The 14619-nt window shown below is 40.4% G+C and overlaps 1 protein-coding gene across 1 annotated transcript in view; it reads left to right on the forward strand.

Moving 5' to 3' along the window:
- Nucleotides 1-3833: 3833 nt before the first annotated feature.
- Nucleotides 3834-14619, forward strand: part of nup160 (nucleoporin 160) — a 111289-nt gene continuing 100503 nt past the window's right edge. The window contains exon 1 of the mRNA XM_059545723.1: nucleotides 3834-3982. Within this exon, the coding sequence (XP_059401706.1) occupies nucleotides 3892-3982 (91 nt within the window). The 5' untranslated portion in view covers nucleotides 3834-3891. The remainder of the gene's footprint in view (nucleotides 3983-14619) is intronic.

Raw genomic sequence — 14619 nt, forward strand, 5'->3', positions numbered from 1 at the left:
TAATGGATGATGATGATTATTTTACCATTTACTGGTGAGTACATATGTCAAAATGCTTAATGTTTTTTAATTGTTTTATAAGAAAGCAATGTTAAGCCAGATTTTTTTTAGAATATTGCATGTATTTTGCTTATTGTTGCCCACGCATATGAAAATCATCACTACTCACTACTGAAGTTACACCACACAATGAATATTCTGTTCTTCAAAATGTTTTTTTTTATTATTATTTAATGGTTCAGCGCTGAAGATATAAATATTTTACATTTTTGTGAGCAGCAGTAGCAACCGCTTTGGATTAAAGCAATCATCAAATTATTAAACAGCACAATTACAGGAGATTTAATTTATATTATAGGGCTGGTAGCATGACAAATTTAATCACATATAGAAATAAAATACAGAGCAAGCATGAGTTGGTTTGCCAGATAAAAATAAGTACAAAATGTCATATTTGATTAAATTATCTGATAAAACATCTCTGATTGCAACCTAGTTAACTAAAATGATGGGAATGAGACTTTGAGTGTTTCTCATTTCTTATTTGGGCGTCCTCGTTTCCTTTCCTTGCTTCCTTTACCGTCTTGCTGTTTTCTCTGGTCCTGTGGATAACAAAGTGTTAGACACGAGTATGTTATCATTAGTCAATCATTCAGGTAGTTTACACGAACAAAAACCAATTTCAAAAAAGCAAGTGCTGGGTCCATGCGTTCTATGAATGTACAGGGGATTAAAAAGAAAGGAAGGCAATGGATTTAAACTGATAAACTATCCCCATGAATGTGTAAAAGCCCTTTCACACCAAAATTTAAATGAGTATGCCTCAGGCTGAAGGAAATGTAAATTCAAAAAGAACAAACACCTTTCAGCTGTGCTGCCATTCTGTAATACTTAAAGACAAAGACACAGGAGTAAATCAACACTCTTATAGCAATTAAAAAAATGAAACTAATATGATTATCTAAACTAAAGTACATTTTTGCTTGGATGAAATGAATCATTGAAGGCCAGCAGCGAAGACACTGGTAATAAAACCAGATTAAATGTGGACAACAGGCACAGATGACTTACAAGATTCTGTAAACAAGCTGTTTTAGAATCCAGCTCCAGCGAAACGGTGGTCTGAAGTTTCCTTTTCACAGAAGAGAAAGCATCTGTCAAGAGCCACCAAACTTCCCATTGTGCAGCAGATTGAGCTGTCACACTCGCAGAGCATCAGATCTGTCACACTGTGCAGTATAGAGTAGGGATTAGGGCTGTTTTCATCCATGTAATGAGTTTTGGCCAACTGTTGTGCAGGCTTTTCACACCTGAGGAGGTGAGCATACATGGTGCAGAGTGATGTAATGGGCATGTTTTCTATTCCAATGACACCACAAAACAGAAATGTGCAGTGATAGCTCATCAACTGAAGGCACAGGTCTCCGTGGCACGGCCTTCTGATGGAGATGACTGAAGAAACCATTTGTCAAACTCTAGCAAGTCTGGCAGGGAGCGGCTATCCACTTATAAAGTGAAATTAATGTTCTTTTGCTTGCTTTTAAGTTAATGTATGTGTGCATGTATGCTTTAATATTAAGATATTTGAATATGTGATTATCACCTACAATCCTCAAAACAAAGTACACAAACAAATGTACTTGACTTCCTTTGTTTACTGTATAGAACAGGAGGAAAAATGAGCAAAAGGTGTGAGAAGTAAATTCATGAAGCTAATGTTTGCAACTAATCACAAAGGTTAACACACGGTGAAGAGATGTGTGAGAAGAAAACAGTGTAGGAAACAGCGGAAGGATGCCCAGCAAATTGGACATGAGTCAGAGATTGATACTACTACAACAGGAAGATTGGATAAATGAGATGCAAGTGGAATTCCCCCAAAAGAAGTATAAATAGACTGAGGAGTAGTTGACTCTTCAGATGCTGTCTGCATTAAGAGTGAAGGACACCAAGGATACCAGTGCTTGAAGTGGGAAAAAAAGAAGTGCCAAATTTGTTGCAACAACTTGGGGAAGGCCATTTTTTGCTCGAACATGACAATATTCGTGCACAAAGTGAGGTCCACACAGTTTGACTGGCCTGCAAAGAAGCATAGACCTGAACACAATGTCAATGCCTGATGGAGCTTTTCAATATCAGCCAGTAGTGATATTGTTTCTGATATTTGGTCTTAAAATCATATATTATATATTTACATTGAACTTAAGATGTTTGCACCTAGACTGCTGGATTAATAGAAGTTTATTTAATTGACACTGTATGTATATCTGGATATTTGAAAATAACGTTTGAACCATTACAACTTTCTAATATTTAAACTAACTCTCTAATCTTTCATATATAAGATTTTATTGATTTGGCAGTTTATTGATTTATTGTGTTTGGCAATCATAGAATATGCCCCAAATCAGCAAATCTCTTTCTTTGATTCTTCCACGCCAGCAAAAGTTTTATTCGTTTGTGTCATAAACATTGCTTAAGCATTCAGCATTAGCCTCATATTACACGTAAATTCTCTAGCGTTGAGTACATTGCTGTGGTGCATTATGGGATAGAAAGAGACTCGATAATGCCCACTATGGTTTCAGACACCACTACATATTTTATTAAAAGAACCAGGGTGAATGCTTTTTTAAATTATTATTATTAAATATTCATTTCCCAATAAAACATGCAAGTAACATTTGAAAATACAAAATGTTTCACATATACTCACAAATTATGTAACATCATTAAACATGAGTAATGTTTTTGACATCAAGTATTATATATGGACATTAGGGATAACATTCATAACAAAGACATTAAAGAAAATTAAGAAAAGATGTTCATATACTAAAGAGGAGGAAGAAGTAAAAGAAAAAACATGACAAAATACAGGAAAAATTTATATTTGTCCAATCAAAAGAAAATGGAGTTTATATGCCCATAGTTCTAATATTTTTATGGCTTGAAAGTCCTCGCAAGGTTTCAAAATTAATATTTTAAGTTACCATTGAAATGGGTGATACTGGTTATCCTTTCTGACCACTTACATATTATTCAAGTAATATTATATGTTAATTTTAATTCCAGTTAACATTAAATAAAAATTTTGTCATCAATCTAATATATTTTAATATAAATGTAAATTTAATATTAATATAAATTTAAAATGTGTCCATTTTACAAAATACACAAAATTATTTGTAAGGTATTTATGAAATGTTGCAGGGCAATCAATCAAACATCTAAAGAATGTATTATTACATTTGCTGTCTTTAATATTCTCTCTAACTTCCTCTTTTATTAAACTTTGATTGCTTATGAGATTCACTGGCGCCTTGCAAAATTCTAATATATATATATGTTTGTATAAAGCCAACATTAAAAGAGCCTGTCTATGAGAATTGGATACCTGAATGGGAAGTTTGAGTCATATTTCAACTAAACTCTTTGCTACCAACTTAAAAAAAAAAAAGATTAGAAATTATATACCATATCTTATCTTTATGTTTAATAGAATATTTACTCCAGTTCAAACTATTCAAATCAAGCACACCTCCTTGATAATATGATTTAAATTAAATATTTCAATTTAATTAGTGAGGCTTGTTTTTGCATATGAAATTGAATTGAATACATTTTTTAAGAAACTATTTTGGTATATCTAATACTTAAGACTAAACAAGATCCCACGGTTTTGGACAAAATAATATTTGAGTAACAACTTCCTCATGAACCACATATCAAATTTCTTTTCAATTTTCACCATAATGGGTTTGGGTTGTATTGTGCTGTGTCCTGTTTGACTGATTCAGATTTGCAGAGCTCCTGTAGTTAGTTTACTGTCTCTTTAAGTGTTTGAAAGGCGGAAGCGCGGAGCTCAGTCCCAATGTGCAACGCGGGAAAATGGCGGGTGTGCTAGAAAGGAGCTACATAGAGATCTGCGGATTTGAAAGAGAGTCTGTTTTACGATTCAGACAGATCACACTGAATCTGGGTAACGCCTTTTAATTTTAAACTGTTTTAGACGCGGCGTTTTCAATCTGATGGGTTTTAAAAAGACTGCATGAATAAACTGTGTGTGTAGTGCTGGCAGCGCGCACGTGACGCGAGGCGCTCAATAATAATCATATAAAAGTCGATTAGCTGTTATATATTTATATTGTGTTACGATATATGAGCATATGTATGTATATTGTATGTATACACACACACACACACACACACACACACTCACATACACATACATGTGTATATATAGAGAGAGAGAGAGCGAGCGCGTGAGGTAGAGAGAAAAATGGCTCATGTTTTTTGAAATCTTATGACGTTACTGCTAGTCAAAGGTTTGACCACATCTACTCCGTATTATTCTTTTACTGTCTATGGTATTATAACATTTAATATAACATTTGCAATTTTTTTATTGAATTCATCTAAGCTATGAAATAACACGCATATGTAACGGAATTATAGTGATAAACATTACAAAGAAATTATGGGGTCCCATCCTGTTTAGCTGGATTTTGGTATTGAAAAGATGGAAAACATTAGGATTAAAGTTACAAATATAGATGTCCTGTAAATCGCATTTTGTAAATACAGTGCATGCATAATTATTAGTTAATATTCTGATCATATTTTTTTTTTACAAGCACATTTGACCAATTTCCGAACCACATCAATCTTAAAAACTACTATTAATTTTGCATTTCATCATTTATAAGTGATATAATTGACCTATTGCTAAGCCCCTTGAATGCAGATGAGACCATGGCAGTTGAGTATCAGGGACCAGCACTTGGACATCTTTAGGTTTCAGTGCCATAGAAAAACATTACTTTGGTTTGATGGTGTTTATGCTACAAACATGGAAAAACGATGTGCCTGGGGTACTTTAACACTAATTCCACGAATCCTGAGAGGATGGGCAATTTAATTTATTTTATTCCATTTCCTAAACCCAATCAGAACAGAGCAAAATGAATCCCAATGAAGATGAAAACGTTACTTTTCTGGTTGTCATTCTCTCATTAATTTACAATTTTTATCTGCTCATGTAGAATGTTAATGTGGTCTTTTGTGCTTCATCAAGGTGTATCTGGCTAATGTTCAAAATCTAGCTAATGTTAAAGTTAGTGAGTTCATGCTACAAACCTAACTGTTCTCACGTCATGTAGAGTGTAGGTCAAAAAAACATAAACAAACATCTACATTTCAGTACCTCTCCTTATTAAATGTCGTTCATGCAGTACATGAATCCTGGATGTTGTCATCTGCCACTTGAATGGTGGTACTTTTGTGTCCAAAATGTATCAAAAAACATCTTGGGACAAGGTTTTCACACTGATAGCTGTCTTTGTAAGATAGTTAGCAAATCGGTTTGGTTTTCCGAGAAAGCAACAGTAACTAATGGGAGCGGGGCAGTTTTTTTAAACAGATAAAATGAGCCAAAAAGAGTCAACATTTATTAAATGCCCATGAGAAAGATGCGATACTAATAGGGCTGCAACAAACAATTATTTGATAATATATTAATCTAACGATTATTGGGTCGATTAATCGACTAATCATTGATTATTTCGTTGATTAATCATTGATTATCAGCTTTTGCAGTTAGTTAAAATATTGAGTTATATTCTAATAAATAAAGTTAATCACTTCAGCATTTGAAAGTCATATTATGTAATTAGTTATACAATAAATGTATACAAATAAATATATTTGGCACACAAAATGAGATGGCAGAGATCTCTCTTATTCAACCATTTAATCATTTAATTATATTAAATATATTTTTGTGGGTCAAATGGATAAGAAACAAAATAAAAGTTAAGTGATAAGACATTTTATTTTTTGGATAGTCTAATATTCACAACATAATCTCTCTTAAAATATCTTATAGGCTTATGATAATCTAAACAGTCCTGAGCTGAATCAAGATTTGATCTCTGCAAACCAAACTATACCTTTAATAAAAGGTGTTTTTTTAAAATTTTTTATAATAAAGACTTCATTAACTAGACTAACTTACACTGGAGAGCTGCTTTATAACAGAAAATCAAGTTGTAATTCTAACTGAAAGCGACACTGACTCTGGTTTTTCATGTTTAATAATACTGTAAAGCTGCTTGATTTAAGGCTATCTATACTACTATAGTACTAAATAAATAAACGTGATGTGACTGGACTCTACTGGAGTACTGAACTACAGAGCTCGTGCAAACATCCACATCTTTTTGATCAGATGTGTTTTAAACTGCTGCCTTCTCACCACTGTCAGTTTTTGATGTTTATTTTGTTATTGGGAGAAAAATGCGCAGCAAATATTAAGTCATCCAAATGCAGATCAACACCCTCGGAATCGGCTGCGTTTGCTCTGAAGCGCTGTCTTCTCCTGAATTTCATCGGGAGAGCTGAATTACTGTCTCGTGCTACAGCGCCACACAACGTTATCGCAGGCTCTTACATTAGATCATATGACATTAAACGACAACTCGACAACAAAATATTTGTCGTCAATTTTTTGTCAACGTTGTCGATAATGTCAACTAATCATTTCAGCCCCAGATACTAATGCAATATTAGAATTAGCAAAGTTAAGGCATAACCCTTGGACACCAAAATGCATGTTAGAAAGAAGAGACATGTCAACTGCAAAAATAATGAAGTATTAAGGCGAATAATTACAGGTGCTGGTCATATAATTAGAATATCATCAAAAAGTTGATTTCACTAATTCCATACAAAGAAGTGAAACTTGTATATTATATTAGTTTATTACACACAGACTGATATACTTCAAATGTTTATTTCTTTTAATTTTGGTGATTATACAGTACAGACCAAGTCTGTCACCTTCTCATTCAAAGAGTTATCTTACGAGAGTTCTCTCGTACTGCGTCTTAGCTAAGACGCCGCGGGAAAAGTCTCTTTTCACGATACACTGAAGCAAAAAATTATCCTTAATTTTGAATTATTGTAAAGCGCATTTGCAACAGCACACAGCACACAGCCATAGGTGAGACGGCTCGCTCACTCATTGGCTGCTCTGCGGCAACTGCATAAGCCTATCGAGCGCAGGCTGATGCAACATCAGACCAATGAGGGCTCGCGCCCTATATGCCACTTCCCGCCGAAACGGGTGTGGCCTAGCCCTATAAAGGGAGCTCGAAAAGGCTGACTCACCTGATTTTTCATCTCTTCAGCGAAGCTCACGCATCGTTGGATCACGAGAGGAAGGAAGCAAGCGTCGTCCGATAGCATCTCAGCGGGACGAGCCATTCCTGAAGCCGCTGGCCAATGCCGCCTTCCACTGCCGTTCCTGCTGCGCTTTCCGGCGCCTATATCCTTTTCATTCGTATCCTCGTGTGTGTGTTCGCCCTGCGACACACACTCGTAAAAGAGCTGCGTCTTTTTAAAGATGCCTTCTTGCGGCTCGTGCAGAGCCCCACTCAGCGAGGGATACCGTCACGTCATCTGTGTCTCCTGCCTGGGCGAGGATCATGCAGCGCTCGCGCTCGCTGACGGCGGCTGCCCTCACTGCGAGCTGTTGCCAATGGACACTCCGGTTCTGCAGCGAGTCGGCCCCGCAAAGCTCTCAGCCACACCCCCCGCCTCCTGCTGCTTCATCGCAACAGCGTCAGCAATGCAGCTCGAGACCCCGCTCTCGCTCAACCCGGCCGTCGCTTCGCGCCGCGGGGACCACTGCAGAGGATTACGGTGAGGCCGGAAGCCCCGAAGTCATCCTAGCACTCCTAGGAAAGCGCCGGTGTACGAGTCCCGCTGCGGCCGAACTCTCACCCAAGCGCGCCGCTGTTTCAGTTCCAGGAATTGTGTCTGTCTCAGCGTCTTCTGCAACGCGCAAGCCTGTACAGTTGCCCGCTTGCCTGCACACAAAAGCCGTTATCACGGCTACCCAGATATTTCCTTTACTTAGCCATTCATGCAGACGCATGGTCAGCACTTCCAGGGGTTTCGGATTGGGTGCTAGACATTATAAAGAGAGGCTACTCGCTACAGTTTTTTCGACGCTCTCCGCGCTTTTTAGCGCGCGTCGAAACTACGGTCAAAACAGAAGTAGCACACCTACTTCAAGCCGAAATATCAAAACTGTTGAGCAAAGGGGCTGTGGAGCCTGTACCTCAAGCTCAAAGCGAAGGGGGGCTGTACAGCAGATACTTTCTAGTGCCCAAGAAAGACGGGGGTTTCAGACCCATACTGGATCTAAGACAGTTGAACAAAGCATTGGCGAAACGCAGTTTCAAAATGCTTACAACCAGGAAACTCCTCGCGCATATTCGCGCATATGATCTGAAGGACACGTATTTTCAAATACAGATAGCGTCACGTCACAGGCGATACTTGAGATTCGCCTTCGAGGGCCAGACATACCAGTATGCAGTCCTGCCGTTCGGCTTGTCCCTGGCTCCTCGTACATTTACGAGGTGCATGGACGCAGCGCTCGCTCCTCTCAGACTCGGAGGCATGCGAGTGCTGAACTATTTGGACAACTGGCTGATTCTGGCTCAATCACGATCAGAGCTCGTGGAACACAGGGCCATTTTACTTGATCACATCGAGAAACTCTGTCTCAGTGTCAACTGGACGAATAGTTCGCTGAACCCCAGTCAAACGATACTGTTTTTGGGTATAGCTGTGGACTCACGCTACATGACGGCGCGGCGGTCGCCACAGCGTGCGTTGGGCATTCAACGCGCAGCGAGCTCTCTCCGCTGCGGCGCGACCTTCTCGCTCAGAGAATTTCAGAAGATGCTAGGTCTCATGGCCTCAGCATCACTAGTTCTTCAGTTGGGCCTGCTCCGCATGCGCCCCTTGCAGTTCTGGCTGAAAGCGCGAGTACCGCGCAGAGCGTGGATATCCGGTCAGTTGCGTCTCAAGGTCAATGAGAGCTGTGTTACAGCCTTGAAACCCTGGACAGCGAACGACTGGTACCAATCAGGTGTAAGCCTGGGGACTTCCTCGAAAGTGAAAGTGGTGTCGACGGACGCCATATGAAAGTGGTGAAAGTGGTGTCGACGGACGCCAGACATATCAACTGTCTGAAAATGCTTGCAGTGGAGAAACTCTTTTGTCCCCGAATCAAGGGCCACCACGTCTTAGTCCGTTCGGACAACATGTCTGTGGTGTCCTACATAAATCACCAGGGTGGTCTCAGGTCCCGAAACCTGTACAGGTTTCCATGCTCCTGGTTTGGGCTCAGCGCAACTTGTGCTCGCTGAGAGCAGTTCATGTGCCTGGGCTACAGAATCTGGGTCCAGACAGACTGTCCAGAAACAACATTCCCACGGGCGAATGGTCTCTACACCCACAGACAGTCCAGCTGCTGTGGGAGAGATTTGGCAGGGCGGAAGTGGACCTCTTCGTGTCCCACGAAAACGCTCACTGCCCCGCGTTCTTTTCCAAGAACAAAAGCACGCTGTCACAAGGGTGGCCGTGCTGCCCGCTCTATGCTTTTCCCCCCGTCTCCCTCCTTCTGCAGGTGATAGAACGGGTGAGGGAAACAAGATGCTCAGTACTGCTTGTAGCACCACTTTGGAAGAACCAACCATGGTTTCCAGATTTGATGCAGTTAGCAGACACTGCCCCGTGGCCAGTGCCGTTGAGGAGGGACCTCCTCTCGCAGGCCAGGGGCTCGATTTGGCACCCTTCAACCGGAGTTGTGGTCCCTCCATGTGTGGGCGCTCAACGGTTACCCGCTGATCTCTCAGTGGGAGTGCTAAATACTATCACTCAGGCTAGAGCTCCGTCGACTCGACGGCTATATGCCTCGAAGTGGTTGGTGTTCTCCAGCTGGTGCACAGCTCGGGGACGTTCACCCCTTAGTTGTAAGGTGACGGAGGTTCTCTCCTTCCTACAGGAGCAGTTGGATAAGGGCAGAGCCCCCTCCATGCTCAAAGTTTACGTGGCGTTTACGAGGCTGAATCCTCCCAGACCTCCGTCAGTCCCTGTATGGGACCTCTCGACGGTTTTGAAGGCCATGAAAGGTTCCCCTTTCGAGCCTATCCGAACGATTAGCCTCAAACATCTGTCATTCAAGACAGTGTTCTTGTTGGCTCTCGCTTCAGTGAAGCGTGTGGGTGACCTGCATGCGCTCTCGGTGAGCCCGACGTGCTTGGAGTTTGGGCCTAATGACTCAAGGGTCATACTCAAACCTAGGCACGGTTATGTGCCGAAATCCCTCAACACACCGTTTCGGTCTCAGGTTATTTCCCTGTCTGCCCTGTCGGTGTCAGAAGAGGATGGAGACTCAAGTCTTCTTTGCCCCGTTAGGGTTTCAAGAACTTATGTGTCTCGCTCTGCTGTCTTCGGACAGACTGAGCAGCTGTTTGTCTTGTTCAGTGGACGTTCCAAGGGAATGGCTGTTTCGAAACAGAGCTTATCCAGATGGATAGTTGACGCTATAGCGTTAGCTTACACTTCCAGGGGCCAGGGGCCAAAATTTTGGTCCGTACTGTAACTGACAACTAAGGAAAGTACCAAATTCAGTTTCTCAGAAAATTAGAGAATTACTTAAGACCAATACAAAGAAAGGATTTTTAGAAATCTTGGCCATCTGAAAAGTATGAACATGAAAAGTATGAGCATGTACAGCACTCAATACTTAGTTGGGGCTCCTTTTGCCTGAATTACTGCAGCAATGCGGCGTGGCATGGAGTCGATCAGTCTGTGGCACTGCTCAGGTGTTATGAGAGCCCAGGATGCTCTGATAGTGGCCTTCAGCTCTTCTGCATTGTCCGGTCTGGCATATCGCATCTTCCTCTTCACAATACCCCATAGATTTTCTGTGGGGTTAAGGTCAGATGAGTTTGCTGGCCAATTAAGAACAGGGATACCATAGTCCTTAAACCAGGTACTGGTAGCTTTGGCACTGTGTGCAGGTGCCAAGTCTTGTTGGAAAATTAAATCTGGATCTCCATAAAGTTGGTCAGAAGTAGGGCTGTCACTTTTGAGAAAAATCAAAATTCGAATGGATATCGAATATCATGCAATGTATTCGAATATATTTGAATATCTACGTGCCCCCCCCCCCCCAGCGCAAATAAAAAATAAACCGTAGCCTAATGGAGATTCAATCACAAATGTATTAACAGTGAGTCATAAACAGGACTATCTGGATTTTTTTTTTCACTTAATGTTTGAAACAGCAGGTTATCAACTTAGAATATCAACATATATGAAGTGCCACTATGCATATCCCACAACATTAGGCTAAATGAAAAAAAAAAAAAAAACGATTCAGAACAGGCACAAACAATAACGTGACAACTTAAACAGCAGCAGGAGTTAGGCATATAGCCTCGACTAATTCATTTCTTAATATTGTTTGCAAGAAACACCAGTCTATCAACTTGATCTGGATTAAGTGCGGCTCTCTTTTTATTTACAATGTTCCCCACGGTGGAGAACACAAGTTCGGATAGACGTGCCTGGCTACTAGCTCTTATTCGCGTGATTTGGTCATGGGCCTACGCTACAATACGTTTAGAGTGCCCTCTACTGGATAGGATGGCAAAGAATAAAATAAAAAACAAACGGACTAATCATAGACTGTAAAAAATGCGCTACACATGGCATTTTAATAACCGGATATTTTATTTATAGTTCGAATGCATATTCGAATATCGAATAAAAAGTGACAGCCCTAGTCAGAAGCAGGAAGCTTGAAGTGCTCTAAAACTTCTTGGTATACGGCTGCGTTGACCTTGGACCTCAGAAAACACAGTGGACCAACACCAGCAGATGACATGGCACCGCAAACCAGCACTGATTGTGGAAACTTTACACTGGACCTCAAGCAACGTGGATTGTGTGCCTCTCCTCTCTTCCTCCAGACTATGGGACCCTGATTTCCAAAGGAAATGCAAAATCTACTTTCATCAGAGAACATAACTTTAAACCACTCAGCAGCAGTCCAGTCCTTATTGTCTTTAGACGCTTCTGACGCTGTCTGTTTTTCAAGAGTGGCTTGACACAAGGAATGCAACAGCTGAAACCCATGTCTTGCATACGTCTTTGCATAGTGGTTCTTGAAGCACTGACTCCAGCTGCAGTCCACTCTTTGTGAATCTCCCCCACATCTTTGAATGGGTTTTGTTTCACAATCTTCTCCAGGGTGCGGTTATCCCTATTGCTTGTAAACATTTTTTCTACCACATCTTTTCCTTCCCTTCGCCTCTCTATTAATGTGCTTGGAAAACCTGTTTGTAGCTGAAAACCTGCGTTCAAACAAACAAAAGTACAGATTAAAAGCAAAAAAAAAGTGAACAAAGAAAAAAAAGTGAACAAAGAAAAAACGTAAAGCAGACTGCAGCAATTAGGCTATTGTAGAACATAGCCTACACTTCACTTTGAAACTTTTAAACTGTCATCAAATCTTTTTTGCATTTTTTTTTTTCTATTGTTTTACATGTTCTTGTTAAGAAATATGGGCATGTTAACATGATCGGGGGAAAGTCGGCTCCTTAGTCTGTTAACAATAAGGCCGGCCGCGGAGAAAACGCAATCTGGCGGCACAGACGTTGTTGGGACTCACAAATAACGGTGTGCTAAGTGAATAATTTTGTGAAGCTCTTCGTGTTTTCGTTTCACCACTGAATGGGATCCTCATCTGGTGGAATACATGGCTCCAGCAATAATTGTTCCCACTCGTGGGAATGTAATGGGAAAAAGTGGGAATGTAAGTGGGAAATAATGTTCAAAAAAGTTTTTTTTTCTTCCTTCTCATGTTTTCATCGAGAAACCTGAGATGTTTGTGCCGAGGGTCTAGGGCAGACGTGAGAAGAGGATTTCACTGCATTCTCCAAGTTGTTTATTCGTTGCTTGAGAGATGCCACAACAATATTCTTCAATTCGGTCACTTTCTGTGATTCTCCACGGCATATTTAGGCGTGCGGTATGCACGCTCATAATGAAAGCGACGCAGTCGCGATGCGCACGCGGTGCAACCGCACCGAGTTAAAAACATCTCAACTTTTCAAAATGCTGCAAGCGCACCGCAGGTCATGTGACAAGAACTAACCAATCAGTTTCATCCTTTCCCGTAACAACGTTGAAAGCTCAGCCATGAAGGATGAAGGAACAGCTGATCATAGCTGTAAATGGACTGCCATTTTGAAATAAATTTAGTAGCAGAGCTACTGAAAGCGATTTTTTTTTTTGTGCTGCAAATCCATTTATCCTTTGCTGAAATTTCCGCTTCTTCATAGAGAGAGCGCGTCATTGTTGCTTAGCAACGGCAGACGCCTCAGAAGCGGAAAGAAAGGAGAAAGCGGCACGCCTAGCGTTTTCCACACGTTTTTAGGCGCGATATGTGAACGGCCCCTTATTCATTCATTAATTATTTTTTGCTTGCATACATCTTCAAATATGCCGTGGAGAATCACAGAAAGTGACCAAATTAGGTTTTATTGTGAACTTTTATTTATTTATTTTTTTTGCAAAATTCAAATATAATTTTTATTTATCGAATAATTAGAGCAGAACGAATATTCGAATGTTCGACTATCCGTGCACACCCCTAGTCTCCATGTTATTTTTAGTCTATCTCCTAGCCTGAAAAGTCTGTCTTGCAGAGATGGACTAAAAATTTATTTCCTATATTTACTGTCATTTTCTGGAAGATAATTTATTAAAATTGGTACAAGAGGATGTGATGCTGGTCCTTCAAGAGTCACTCTATCTATCTGTCTGCAAAGTCTTCATGTATTTCACAACACTTTAGCATGTTATTCTTAAGTAGGGGTGATTTTTTTTTTTTAGCAAAGTCTCTGATAATCTAACACATTGGACTTCTGGAGACTCTGGGTACGTTGTAGTTTTGGGAAATGGTGGCATTTCGCTGTCCAATGGCTATGCCTTAAAGAGATACATCCAAAATGAAAATGTTGTCATTAATCACTTACCCCAATGTCGTCCCAAACCCGTAAAATCTTCATTTGTCTTCGGAACACAATTTAAGATATTTTGGATGAAAACCAGGAGGTTTATGGAGGTTCATAAGTCCCATAGACTGCCAAGTAACTTACACTGTCAAGGTCCAGAGAAATGTAAAAGACATGGTAAATGGACTGCATTTATATAGCGCTTTCAACAGACCACATGGCCATCCAAAGCGCTTTACAAGTTGCCTCACATTCACCCATTCACACACTCATTCATACACCCACTGCGGTGTCAGCCATCCAGCTCGTCGGGAGCAGCTGGGGTTAGGTGTCTTGCTCAAGGAAAAACCTTCCGGTTTGTAGACAACCTACATGAACCACTGAGCCACTGCTGCCCCACATCAGAATAGTTAAACCGTAATGTTAGGAAGCGACTGGAATACTTTTTGTACGTGAATAAAACAATAATGACAACTTTATTCAACAATTTATCTCCTCTGTGTCCCTCCACATCACCGTAGTACCATTTTGGTGAATATGAACTGAACGCAGGCAGAGTACGCTCTTCTGTGTCATCCAGAATGGTGTTACATTGTTTGTATTGGAAAATAAAGTCATTATTTTTGTTTTATTCGGGTACAAAATGTATTCTAGTTGCTTCATAACATTACGGTTGAACCACTGATGGCAGAGAGACTTTTCTGACGATGTATTTCATATTTTTCTGGACATT

Source organism: Carassius carassius, chromosome 50, assembly GCF_963082965.1.
Source record: "Carassius carassius chromosome 50, fCarCar2.1, whole genome shotgun sequence".
NCBI classification, from domain to species: domain Eukaryota; kingdom Metazoa; phylum Chordata; class Actinopteri; order Cypriniformes; family Cyprinidae; genus Carassius; species Carassius carassius.